At 33.3% G+C, this 14,304-nt stretch overlaps 1 protein-coding gene across 1 annotated transcript in view; it reads right to left on the bottom strand.

Annotated features, from left to right (window-relative positions):
* Positions 1 to 14,304, bottom strand: part of KCNU1 (potassium calcium-activated channel subfamily U member 1) — a 268,697-nt gene that overhangs the window by 225,713 nt on the left and 28,680 nt on the right. The window contains 1 exon segment of the mRNA XM_051975505.1: positions 9,466 to 9,527. Within this exon segment, the coding sequence (XP_051831465.1) occupies positions 9,466 to 9,527 (62 nt within the window).

The raw sequence follows: 14,304 nt of genomic DNA, 5'->3' as shown, positions 1-14,304 counted from the left end.
TTTTTAGTTCTGTAAGATTTATTTTTCTGCATTGTTTCTTGAGCTCCTTTGCTTTTTGGAACATACATTTTCTCTATGATTAGATTTTCTCCCATGATTATTCATGATAATGGAATTGTACTATATTATTGAAATTGCATTGCTTATGCTTTCATATTTGAAGGTTTTTTTTCCCTGTGAAATATGTTTGCTTTGGAAATTATTATTATTATTGTTATTATTACTGGAGGTTAAGTGCATTTACTCAATCAATTCTTTTCATCTTTATTCAGAATATTAAAATAATTTTCTTACATTATTTTTGGTTTATTAAAAACCAAATGCCATTATTCTGGGATACCTACAGTGTTTTAGTAAACTCTCTTAATACTGTCATCATAGCAATGTGTTGATATAATATCTTTCTTCTAAATTTCTCTTCACTTTTAATAATTGTATCCAAATTTTATATTATTAAAGGCCATTTGATTTGAAGTCAAAGAACTTAGATTCAAAGTCTTTCTCTGCCATTTAGCAGCTGTGTGACCTCAAGCAAATAACATTTCTGAGCCCCATGATCCTCATTTATAAAATTTAGATGATTCAATTGAATGGTCTCTCAGAGGTTCTGTTTCTTACAGAATTTTTTTTTTTGTTCTGTCCTATGTAACACTTTGTGACCTAATCTGAGGTTTTCATAGCAGAAATATTTGACTGCTTTGCCATTTCCTTCTCCAGATCATTTTACAGAAAAGGAAACTGAGAAAAATAGGGATAAATGACTTGTCACACAACTAGTAAATGTCTGAGGCCAGATTTGAACTCAAGTCAGGGTCTCAATTTTCCTTTTTTTAATTTAATGTTCTTTTCCCTCTCTGCTTGCATTATCATTTTTTTCTTTTTTCCAGGCATGCACACTTTTCTTCAACTGACTGTAGAATCATTATAAATTCATATCTGTTAATGGCCCTGCTATGTTTCCACATTAGGAATATTAGCCTGCCCTAATATAACACCTGAAATCTCATCACCATGCAGTTATAATGAATTTTTGATATTCACCACCATTACAGTTCCCTTAGTTGTTTCTCCCCTCTAATTGGAGAGCTAGAAGGAAGAACAATAAACTTCTTCCATATAAAGGACTCCGAATTTTCCAGGTAACATTGCATTTTCCATCAGTGTCTCTTTGATTTTAGTTCCAAGAATATCTTGTCCAACAGCTGATACTCTTTTATAATCTTCCATTTTCTATTACCCCTTTTCAATTTCCTTGCATGTACTATCTTTCATTGTTAGATTCTAAGCTTACTTACAGAGAAACAGATGTTTGTTGGTTTCATTCATTTCTTCCTTTTTTCCTTCCTTCCTTTCTTCTTTCCTTCCTTCCTTCCTTCCTTCCTTCCTTCCTTCCTTCCTTCCTTCCTTCCTTCCTTCCTCCCTCCCTTCCTCCCTTTCTCTCTCTCTCTCTCTCTCTCTCTCTTTTTCTTTCTTTTTCTTTCTTTTTTTCTCTTTCTTTCTTTCCTTATCTATTTTCTATCCCCAGAGTTTAGCACAGAATCTAGTACATAGTAAGGGCTTGTAAATGTCAGCTGAATTTGAATACTTAATTTCTATAGACAAGACATCCTTCAGCCTGCATCACTGGTTAAAAGGGTCTGTGGATTTGTGTGCACTCATTGCTTCTAGGCTCCTGTTGGTTAAATGCTGTGGTGGATGAGATTTCTCCAAATTTTTACCTCTAGAGGTTTCAATCTTTTTGTAAGTATTACTTAGACATCTAGATTTCAGTCATACAATTCTTTGTCTGAGGTTATTGGTTTTTTTAGTATGATTGAAAACAACTTCACCTTATGCTTCTAAGTTTTTCTTCTTAAGATATGAAACTATTAACAATACCATGCACCTAGATACTTATGTTTAAATCCATTTATTGTTTCCCATTTACCTTGAGCATTAAATATTCACTTTTCACTATTTCTGAATTTCTGCATTTGATTGTGGGATTTTTATGTCCTAATAAATTTTTTTGGTAGGTGCCATGAATTGCTGAGAAAAATTATCTTTCTTTATATCTCCATCCAACTTTCTTTAAAGGTTTATCATATCTAACTTTTCTAAAACTCTATTCACCTCCTTACCTTCTTTCTTATTTTGTGGTTAGATTTATTTAATTCTAATAGGGGAAGGTTGAGATCCCCCACTAGAATAGTTTTGCCATCTATTTCTTTTTGTAACTCAAAAGTGTAACTCACTTAATTTCTCTTCTAGTTATGTGGATGATATACCACTTGGTGTATATATGTTGAGTATTGATATTACTTCATTATCTAAGGCATCTTTTAGCAAAATATAGTTTCTTTTCTTATCTACTTTAATTTGATCTATTTTTGCTTTTGCTTGATTTGAAATCAGGATCACCACCTCTACTTTTTTACTTCAGCTGAAACATAATAGATTCTGCTCCAGTTGTTTATCTTTACTCTCTATGTATCTCTCTGTTTTAGATTTTTCTTGTAAAAAAAACAAAACAAAACAAAACAAAACAAACAACAACAACAACAACAACAACAACAACAACAACAACAACAAAAACCTTGTAGGATTCTGGCTTTTAAGTCCATGCTGATATTCACTTCAATTTTATAGGAGAATTCATCCCATTCACATTCACAGTTAAAATTTCTAACTCTTTTTCCTACTATCCTCTTTTTCACAAGTTATACTTTTCTCTCACTTTCAGCATTTTCATCATTGCTTTTGTTTTGAATCTGACAATCACCTCCCTCAATCTGCCTTCCCTTTTTTTTCCAGACTTCCTTTCTTATCCCTTTCCTTTTTTCTTCTGCCCTTCCTCTTATTACCCTCCCCTTTTTCTTTCCCCTTTCCCCTCCTACTTCCCTATAGGGTAAGACAAATTTCTATACCCACCTAATTATGTATTATATTCCCTCTGAGCCAAATTTAATGAGATTAATGTTCAATGCTTATTCCCTTCTAATCTTTTGCTTAACCATAATAGATCTTTTGTGCCTTTTCACATGATATATTTTACCTCATTTTAGCTCTCCTTTTCCTTCTCCCATTACAATCCTTTTTTCACCCCAATTTCTTTTTTATATCATTACATTGAAGTCAACTTATTCCTACCCACTAAGTATATTCTTTCCAATTTTCCTGACAAAGGTATAATTCTCAAGAGTTACACATATCTTCCCAGAAAGGAATTTAAACATTTTAAAGGAGGGAAGAAAATCAAATTAGTAGTCTTAAAAATGAAAAGGGAGAACTTTCTACAAATGAAGAGGAAATTAGAGAAATAATAAGGAGTTACTTTGCCCAACTTTATGCCAATAAATTTGAAATTTAAGTGAAATGATGACTATCTCCAAAAATATAGACTTCCCAGATTAACAGAGGAGGAAGTAAATTGCTTGAATAGTCCCATTTCAGAAAAAGAAATAGAACAAGCTATTAATCAACTCCCTAAGAAAAAATCCCCAGGACCAGATGGATTTACATGTGAATTCTACCAAACATTTAAAGAACAATTAGCCTCAATGCTATATAAATTATTTGATAAAATAGGGAATGAAGGAGTTCTACCAAATTCCTTTTATGACACAGACATGGTACTGATACCTAAACCAGGTAGGTTGAAAACAGAGAAAGAAAATTATAGACCAATCTCCCTAGTGAATATTGATGCTAAAATCTTAAATAAGATATTAGCAAAAAAGACTACAGAAAATCATCCCCAGGATAATACACTATGATCAAGTAGGATTTATACCAGGAATGCAGGGCTGGTTCAATTTTAGGAAAACTATCAATATAATAAGCCATATTAATAACCAAATTGACAAAAACCATATGATCATCTCAATAGATGCAGAAAAAGCATTTGATAAAATCAAACATCCATTCCTATTAAAAAACACTTGAGAGTATAGAAATAAATGGACTTTTCCTTAAAATAATCAGCAGCATCTATTTAAAACCATCAGTAAGCATCATATGTAATGGGGAAAAACTGCAACCATTCCCAATAAGATCAGGAGTGAAACAAGGTTGCCCACTATCACTGTTACTATTCAATATTGTATTAGAAATGCTAGCTTTGGCAATAAGAGTTGAGAAAGAGATTAAAGGAATTAGAGTAGGCAATGAGAATACCAAATTATCACTCTTCACTGATAATATGATGGTATACTTAGAGAACCCCAGAGATTCTACTAAAAAGTTGTTAGGGGGCAGCTAGGTGGTGCAGTGGATAGAGCACCAGCCCTGAAGTCAGGAGGACCCGAGTTCAAATCTAGTCTCAGACACTGTCTAGCTGTGTGACCCTGGGCAAGTCACTTAACCCCAATTGCCTCAGCAAAAAATAAATAAATAAAAATAAAAAATAAAAAGTTGTTAGAAATAATCCACAACTTTAGCAAAGTTGCAGAATACAAAATAAACCCACATAAATCATCAGCATCCTTATATACCACTAACATCCTTATATACCACTAACAAAATCCAACAGAGTTACAAAGAGAAATTCCATTTAAAGTAACTACTGATAGTATAAAATACTTAGGAATCTATCTGCCAAGGGAAAATCAGAAACTTTATGAGCAAAACTACAAAACACTTTTCACGCAAATTATGTCTGATCTAACCAATTGGAAAAATATTAAATGCTCTTGGATAGGGCGAGCAAATATAATAAAGATGACAATACTACCTAAACTAATCTATTTATTTAGTGCTATACAAATCAGACTCCCAAAAAACTATTTCAATGACCTAGAAAAAAATAACAAAATTCATATGGAAAAACAAAAGGTCAAGAATTTCTAGGGAATTAATGAAAAAAAAGTCAAATGAAGGTGGCTTAGCTGCACCAGATCTAAAATTATATTATAGAGCAGCAGTTACCAAAATCATTTGGTATTGGCTAAGGAATAGATTAATTGATCAATGGAATAGGTTAGGTTCAAAGGACAAAAGAGTCAATAACTATAGCAACTTAGTGTTTGACAAATCCAAAGACCCCAGCTTTTGGGATAAGACCTTACTGTTTGACAAAAATTGCTGGGAAAATTGTAAACTAGTATGGCAGAAACTAGGCATCGACCCACACTTAACATCATACATCAAGATAACGTCAAAATGGGTTCATGACATATGCATAAAGAATGAGATTATAGATAAATTAGAGGAACATAGAATAGTTTACCTCTCAGACCTATGGAAGAGGAAAGAATGTATGACCAAAGAAAAACTAGAAATCATTACTGATCACCAAATAGAAAATTTTGATTATACCAAACTGAAAAGTTTTTGTACAAACAAACTTATGCAGACAAGATTAGAAGGGAGGCAATAAACTGGGAAAATATTTTTGCAGTCAAAGGTTCTGGGACTCACTTCCAAAATATATAGAGAATTGACTCTAATTTATCAGAAATCAAGCCATTCTCCAATTGATAAATGGTCAAAGGATATGAACAGACAATTCTCAGATGAAGAAATTGAAACTATTTCTAGCCATGTGAAAAGATGCTCCAAGTCATTATTAATGAGAGAAATTCAAATTAGAACAACTCTGAGATACTACTATACACCTGTCAGACTGGCTAGAATGACAGGGAAAGATAATGCAGAATGTTGGAGGGGATGTGGGAAAACATTGTTGGTGGAATTGTGAATACATTCAACCATTCTGGAGAGCAATTTGGAACTATGCTCAAAAAGTTATCAAACTGTGCATACCCTTTGATCCAGCAGTGTTACTACTGGGCTTATATCCCAAAGAGATCATAAAGAAGGGAAAGGGGTCTGTATGTGCATGAATGTGGCAGCCCTGTTTGTAATGGCCAGAAACTGGAAACTGAGTGAATGCCCATCAAATGGAGAATGTCTGAATAAATTGTGGTGTATGAATATTATGGAATATTATTATTTGGTAAGAAATGACCAACAGGATGATTTCAGAAAGGCCTAGAGAGATTTACATAAACTGATGCTGAGTGAAACGAGCAGGGCCAGGAAATCATTATATACTTCAACAACAATACTATATGATGACCAATTCTGATGGACCTGGCCATCCTCAGCAATGAGATGAACCAAATCAATTCCAATGTAGCAGTAATGAAGTGAATCAGCCACGCCCAGTGAAAGAACTCTGGGAGATGACTAAGAACCATTACCTTGACTTCCTAATCCCTATATTTTTGCCTGCCTGCATTCTTGAGTTCCTTCACAGGCTAATTGTACAATATTTCAGAGTCTGATTCTTTTTGTACAGCAAAATAATGGTTTGGTCATGTATACTTATTGTGTATCTAATTTATATTTTAATATATTTAACATCTACGGGTCATCCTGCCATATGGGGGAGGGGGGGAAGGAGGGGAAAAATTGAAACAAGAGGTTTGGCAATTGTCAATGCTGTAAAGTTACCCATACATATAACCTGTAAATAAAAGACTATTTAAAAAAAGTAATTGATGCTGTTATTTTGGCTAAAACCTTCCTACTAGGTTCCCTGCACTAGGGCCTCTCTGCCCTAGGTTTTCCTACATTACACCTGTACTCTATGTCATTCCTCCCTTACCAATTGAGACAGATCTTTCTTGAAATTCTTCCAAGGTATTTTATGCTGGAAAAATTATTACACTCCCAATATTTGTGTGAAGAGCTCAGGTAAAATCCTATCTACTCTCTGCCATCTTGACTCTGCTAAATATAAACTTTTATGCTTGGAATTTAAAGCCTTTTACTATCTTCCCAGAAAAAAAGATTCCTTTCACATATTCTAAGTTCCAGTCAAACTGGCCTTTCTATTCAATGATGTTGAAAAATTCTTCTTTTTTTAATTAAAACTTTATTTTCAAAAATATATGCATAGATAATTTTACCATTTACCTTTGCAAAACCTTGTGTTCCAATTATTTTTCCTTCCCTTCCCCCCCCACCCCCTTTTCTAGAAAGCAAGTAAAGTGCAATTATTCCATACATATTTCCACAATTATCATGCTGCACAAGAAAAATCAGATCAAAAAGAAAAAAAATGAGAAAGAAAACAAAATGCAAGCAAACAACAATTAAAAAGGTGAAAATACTATGTCATGATCACACTCGGTCCCCACAATCCTCTCTCTGGATTCATACGGCTCTCTTCATCACAAGACCATTGGAACTGACTTGAATCATTTTGCATTGAAAAGAGCCACATACAGAAGAATCGATTGTTGTATAATATTGATAATGTCATGTATAATGATCTCCTGTTTCTGCTTATTTCATTTAGCTTCAGTTCACATAAGTCTCTCCAGATCTCTCTGAAATCATCCTGCTGATCGTTTCTTATAGAACAATAATATTCCATAACTTTCATATGCCATAACTTATTCATCCATTCTTCAACTGATGGGCATCCACTCATTTTCCAGTTTCTTACTACTATAAAAAGGGCTGCTACAAACATTTTATACATGTAGAGATCACTTTTCCTTTTTTATGTTGTCTTTGGGATACAGGCCCCAATAGAGACACTGCTGGATCAAAAGATATGTACAGTTTGATAGTCCTTTGGGCATAGCTTTAAATTGCTTTTCAGAATGTTTGGATTGGTTCATAATTCCACCAACAATGTCTCAGTTTTCTCACGTCCCCTCTAATATTAATCATTATCTTTTCTTGTCCTCTTAGCCAATTTGAGAGGTATATAGTGGTACCACAGAGTTCTCATAATTTGTATTTATCTAATCAATGATTTAGAGCATTTTTTGATATGGCTAGAGATAGTTTTAATTTCTTCATTTGAAAATTGTCTGTTCATATCATTTGACCATTTATCAATTGGAGAATGGCTTGAATTCTTTTATATTTGAGTAATTTTCTAAATAGTTTAGAAATAAAGTAGAATCCATGAATATAATTTTTTCTCTGTTTATTTCTTTGCTTCTAAACTTGTCTGCATTGGTTTTGGGCAAACTTTTCTATATCAATGCTTTTGCACAGGATGATGTCCACTATGGCCATTCTCAGTATATCTCTAAATCTCTAGATACTAATGCAATGCCTCAGACATAGCAGGCATTTACTAATTCTCATTTGGATTGAATTTATCAATCATTTTTGGATTTATCCTTTGGTAGTTGTTAAGGTAAATTAATTCTGCAGTCTCTTCAAATGTAAGAGTTGGTGATTCTATGTATAAATTTTTAAGTAACATGGTATATTTTTGGCATTATCCTTTCCATGGAATATGTAAGAGAGAAGGTGAATAAACACATGCCACATTTCCTCCTCATTATATCACCCAACCTAATGGATTCTTTCATCTCTAGACATATCCCAAATACCAAGATAGTTCATCTGAAGTGGTTAATGATCTCAGCCTAACTTTTCCTCTATAAGTTCTCCAAAACTCTAGAGTCGTTCCAGGTTTTTGTTTGGTATCTATGTTAGTACATTATTTTTAATGCCAGCTAATAATCTCCAGGATTAGCCCATAAATAAACTTGCATTTTCATTTTTATGATTGTTGGTTTGGTTCCACCTTAGGGATTATACTTGGCCTCTTATATGTGGGATATAAGATGAAAGGGGATTAAAATGGGAGGAGGGGGAAAGTAGGTTATAAATGGAAATTCTAAAACCAGTTGTATACTCCCCAATATATGTTCCAGTATCAGCTTTTACTCCAAAAATACATCTCACAATAAAATTTTACATGGAAAAATCATGGAACCAAAGAGCTACAGAGTTGAAAGAGATCTCAGAAGGTATATAATCCAACACATCTCTAAATAAGGTGGCCATCTAAAATATCTCTGAAATTATGGCTTTAGCTTAAAGTTTGAATATCTCTAGGGACATGTAATTCACTGTCTTAAACAAGGTAATCTCTCAGATAGTTCTAATTATTAAGTATTTTTAAAAATGCTTCCAATTAGAAGGCTTATCTATAAAAAATAATATTTGGCCTTTTGTTAAGCATTGTCTTGTAATTAAATCAACATATTAATCATATGAAGTAGGTACTTCAGAAAGTATCATTCCCCTATTACACATGAAGAAACTGAAGACAATTAATTAATTTCAAAGACATTAAATGCCTTGCATATAGCTCCACAGTTAGTATATATCAGAAGCAGTTTTGGAGTCCAGGGCTTTTTTAATTCCAAGATCAGATTTCTATTTCCCATACCATGTCCTTTCCTCATTGTTAATCTATGAGCATCTATTCTAATATGAATTTTGAGCACTCAGCAAATATTTGTTGACTGACTAGATGACCAGTAGTAGATGGAATGATTTTTTCAGTCTTGTGTCTTGGATAAAGTCAGTCATAGAAGCCAAGAGATGGAAGGGACCTGAGAGATCCAATCCTGCCTGAGCAGGAATTCCTTCTACAACATCCCTGACAAATGATGTGCCAGAAAATAGGAATGCTTCAGTTTAACTTGATCTGGTTACACTTACTCTGCAGAGTTGATGAAATAGATTACAAGGGACCCAATGCTCAGTAGGAAGACAAGGATCATCTGAAAATAAAAGTGATAACAAGAAAATTTTCAAGTTAATTTAATGTTCTATTCTCTTCTTCTTTTCCTTCCTACATCCCTCCCTCCTCCTCCTTTTTCTTTTCCTCTCTCTTTGTCTCTGTCTTTCTATCTTTTTCTTTCTTCATCTGCATATTACATTCTCCTCATTGTGCACATATTTTTTTTTACTATTTTGCTTTATTCTGAAATATGAGCACTCTGAATTAAATAGGTAACATATCAATTCCTGTCACTCTGCTTTAACTCATGCTTGGTGTCTGTTTCTGTAAAATAGAGATAATACCTGTGATAATTTATCATTTAAGGATTTTTTTGTGAGAATCAAGTGAGATAAATGAAGCATAGGATAAATATGAAAACATTATATCAATGTCAATTATCATTAGATATTGCTAAACATGTTTATTATTAAACATTCAGCACACCCCTGGTTCCAAGGATTATCTGGTAAAGGTGAAGAATAAGAAAAATGTAAAAAGGGAAGTTCCTAGACAGCATAAATGGTTTCTTTTTGTTCTTTGTATTCCTAGTGTTTTTTTTATTTGGCATAAAATGGAAGATTAGTAATTGTTGTGATTGATTGATTATAAAACATGCATTACATTAATATCCTAGCAATGTTCAGAGATCTAGACATTTTTCTGGTGCTCTCTATGAAAACTAGCTGCTAGTGTCTTCCACCTTTAGATAACCTTCTTATTTGTTTTTATATTTTGTATAAGCCTATGTATGTAAATGTTTCCCTCATTTGGATTGTGAATTACTAAAAACAGGGACTATTTTTTGTTTGTTTTGATTTTCATTGTATCCTTAGCCCAAGTGGCATATGGTAGTTGCCTAATAAATCCTTATAAACTGAGAAAAGAAGACCCTCATTTCAGTGAATAAATCCCATTTGGGTTCCTATGAAATATCATGAAAAAACATTACAGAAAATGAAAAAATATGGATGGGCTAAAATCTACATCATAAGCAGAAGAATATCTATTGATGAGACCTTAAAATCCTCATGATTTCAAATTATTAATAGCACCATTATGATTATTATAATAATCATTATTATTCTTATTAACAAGCTTATTATTATTTTCCTTGTTATTTTTATTATATCCAAGGAATGGAGATTGAAATGGCCCTATGACAAGTTACTATTTTGTTGTTGTTTGTTATCAATATAATTATTAGCCTCAGCTTAGGATCCTCTTGATTCTGCATTCTCCAAGCATATCCATATTTTGGAGTCTATTTTCTCACCCTTTTTCCATGTGAAATTTGACCTTATTTACTTCATAGAACAATTTCTTCTTTTTCCAACCATCTATTAATAGTCTGTAGGATTCAGTTAGGCAATTGAATCTATTGTATAGGATTCTATTCACTTCTATGATTATTGAACACCTTTTTGCAAATAACGCTCTATGCTATCCTCTGGGGGAACAAAAGTGAAATAAGAGACAGACTCTGACCTTCATGATGTAAAAATCTAATGGGGGCAAAAAGAGATTCACACACTATATTGTTTATTAGTAATGTCATGTGTTAAAGTTAGTCTTCCCAATTAGACTAAGCTTTTTCAAAAAAAGAGCACTTCTTTAATTTATTTTTTATTACTTTATTTTATTTTTTTTAATTTTTATTATTTTTTTTCCTGTGGTAATTGGGTTGATGTGACTTGCCCAGAGTCACAGCTAGGAAGTATTAAATGTCAGAACAGATTTAAAGTCAGGTCCTCCTAACTTTAGGACTTATGCTCTATTCACTGTACCACATAGCTACCTCCTGCTTCTTTTATTCTTTAATCTAACACAAAATAATTGTTAGCACATTAAAAAATTGATTATTGAAAAATTTATTGAATTGGAGGAAAGGATTAGGAATGTTATTCTTTCAAAAACTTCAAAAAGCTTTTGGGGGAAGCCCCTTAATCTCCAGTCTAGAATCATTTTTATAATTCTGACTATTGGACCATTTGCCTGCACATGAGCATAAAGCAGAAAAGTTAAGTCCAATTACATAATTCATTCAAAGTTTCTATCACCAATTATTCTCAATCTAAATTTTGTCTTTGGTGTATATGTATGATATGTGGAGTACTTTTGTTCCTTATTGTATACTTTCTACATCCCAGGAAATATATATCTTGTTTAAAGACATTATGGTGAATATGGTCATGACAGAACCTTTGAACTCCCCCTAAAGAAGGATTTCAGAACTTCAGCCACACCATGCAAATGTCCCCTGAAGGCTTTAAGTTTTCATTGTAGCACATAAACTTTGTTATAAAACAAATAACTACATGTTGTAAGGAATGGACTTTTTGTTGTGGAAATATATGTACCTATTAAAAATTGTATTATCCATTGCTCTGCCTTCTAGTGGATTGTGTATCATCTTACCTGGCCTGTTCTTTTTTCCAATAGCTTTAAAACATTATTCCATTTACTTTAAATGCCATTTTTCCTTCACCTGCCTAATTTTTACACTTCCTTTAAGAATAAGTACAATTGTCATTGATTGCATCAAATCTTTCCTTTTCCTACCAGTAAGATAAGAAACTTTATTCATTCAATCAATCACCGAGCATAAGCACCCATCAGATAAGCACTATCCTGCAGCTGGTGAAAATAAGAAGTTTAAATATGATAAATTCCTTGTCCTAATGGAGTTCACAGTTTAATGGTCTTCATTTTCTGTTTTTCATTTTCTATAGAACATTTGTAGCATTCTATTTATACTTCCATCTGTTATTTTAGAGAATACTTATTTGTGGGTATGTATTTCTTACCTTCCATAATAAATGATATTAGATTCTATATAGATAGTAATAGATCCTATAAGGTCAAGAGTCATGTATTATTCTTCTCAGTAAAGATTCCAAACTGCTTTTTGGACTCTTGACAGTCTTTTGTTTAGGGGTGTTTTAAGAAAGTTGGTAGTTGACTATAGAAAGCTTAAAAGAATGTTCTAGAAGATGTTGTGTTAGGATTATTGAAATTAAAGAGGTAAATGGATTCAAATTTCAGTCCTGCCCCAAATTAAGTGTTGGTTTAGGTTGCTCAATGACTTAACTATTCATAAAGAACCACCATGAATAATAGCCAATATTGATTTTACAGATATAAACTAGTATATAATCTAAATTAGTAGTTTAGATGGCCATCAAAGTTGAGGCCACAATCCTCCAGGAGAGACCATTAGACTGTGAACTCCATTAGGACAAGGAATTTATCATATTTAAACTTTTTATTTTCACCAGCTGCAGGATAGTGCTTATCTGATGGGTGCTTATGCTCGGTGATTGATTGAATGAATAAAGTTTCTTATCTTACTGGTAGGAAAAGGAAAGATTTGATGAAATCAATGACAATTGTACTTATTCTTAAAGGAAGTGTAAAACACCTCAAGGGTTCCTAAGAATTTTTCTAGTTGAGAGGTGCAAAAATGAAATATATCCCTGTCCAACTTCATAACCAATTAAGACTTGTTGCCAACACAACCTTAACCCATTACAACTATCTCTATTACTTTTCCACAATTCTGAATCCCTACAAGTTACTTAGCATTCCTCCTCAGAAGGCATTAGTCCTTCAGAGCAACTATAATAGCCTCCTTTAGTTATTACTGATACCATTAGGAAAAGACTTTTTTCCCTATCATTTCCTCCTTCCAACATGTGGCTGGTGAGGATACAGGTAGTAATGTATGATTTAAAAGTTTGGGAGGACAGAACCAAGATGATGGAAAGTAGACAATTCTTTATTTGAGCACTTCCTGGAATTCCTCTCCATACCTCTCTGAGATCAAGCCTCTGTACTGGTTTTGGACTGACAGAACTCACAAATAATTGGAGTGTAACAAATTTCCAGCAGAAGATATTTTGGAAGAACTTCAGAAAAGGTCTGTTTCAACCAGGTATAAGGGGTGGGAGAGGAAGGAGGTCAGCTTTGGCATAGCAAGAGACCCAGGGCAGTGTAGTATCCATGCCACTAGAACTCTACCAGGAGGCTCATAGTCAAAATACATCAGTGTTGACTATACTCTTAGTTCAGCAGTCAGTGGATCAGCACATTAGCTGTGAGATGTCTAACACAAATACAAAAGGCAAATAGTGAGCCTCTGAACCCCAGAAAAATGTGGACTTGGTGACACTCACCCAGCACCAGAAGGAAGTCAGTAGCACCGGGCTAGGTCAGTGTAAAACTGCTATTGACGGTAGGGAAAAATTGGGACAATCTCCCCACTTTGCCCAAGAGCAGATCTCAGCCTTGAAAAAATGAGGAAAAAAAGGCAAAAATGACTCTGACCATAAAAAATGTAAAATACTTCCTTGGTAACACAACTGACCTGGAATACAGATCCAGGAGAGAAAATCTAAGAATTATTGGATTACCTAAAAACCATGATGAATAAAAGAGCCTAAACATCATCTTTTAGGAAATCATCAAAGAAAACTGCCCTGAAGTTCTAGAACCAGAGAATAAAATAACCATTAAAAGAATTCATTGATCACCTCCTGAATGAGATCCCAAAATGAAAACTCTAAGGATGATTGTAGCTAAATGTCAGAATTATCAGATAAAGGAGAAAATACTGCAAGCAGCCAGAAAGTAGCAAATCAAATATCCAAAAGCTATAGTCAGGATTATCCAGGACCAAGCAGCTTACATTTAAAGGACTGAGGGACCTGCAATCTGATAATCTGAAAGGCAATGGAATTTGGATTGCGATTAAGAATAAAAAATGAACATTCAGTGAA

Source organism: Antechinus flavipes, chromosome 2, assembly GCF_016432865.1.
Source record: "Antechinus flavipes isolate AdamAnt ecotype Samford, QLD, Australia chromosome 2, AdamAnt_v2, whole genome shotgun sequence".
Taxonomy (NCBI): domain Eukaryota; kingdom Metazoa; phylum Chordata; class Mammalia; order Dasyuromorphia; family Dasyuridae; genus Antechinus; species Antechinus flavipes.
The sequence above is the reverse complement of the archived record's forward strand: the minus strand, read 5'-3'. Positions and strand labels throughout refer to the sequence as shown.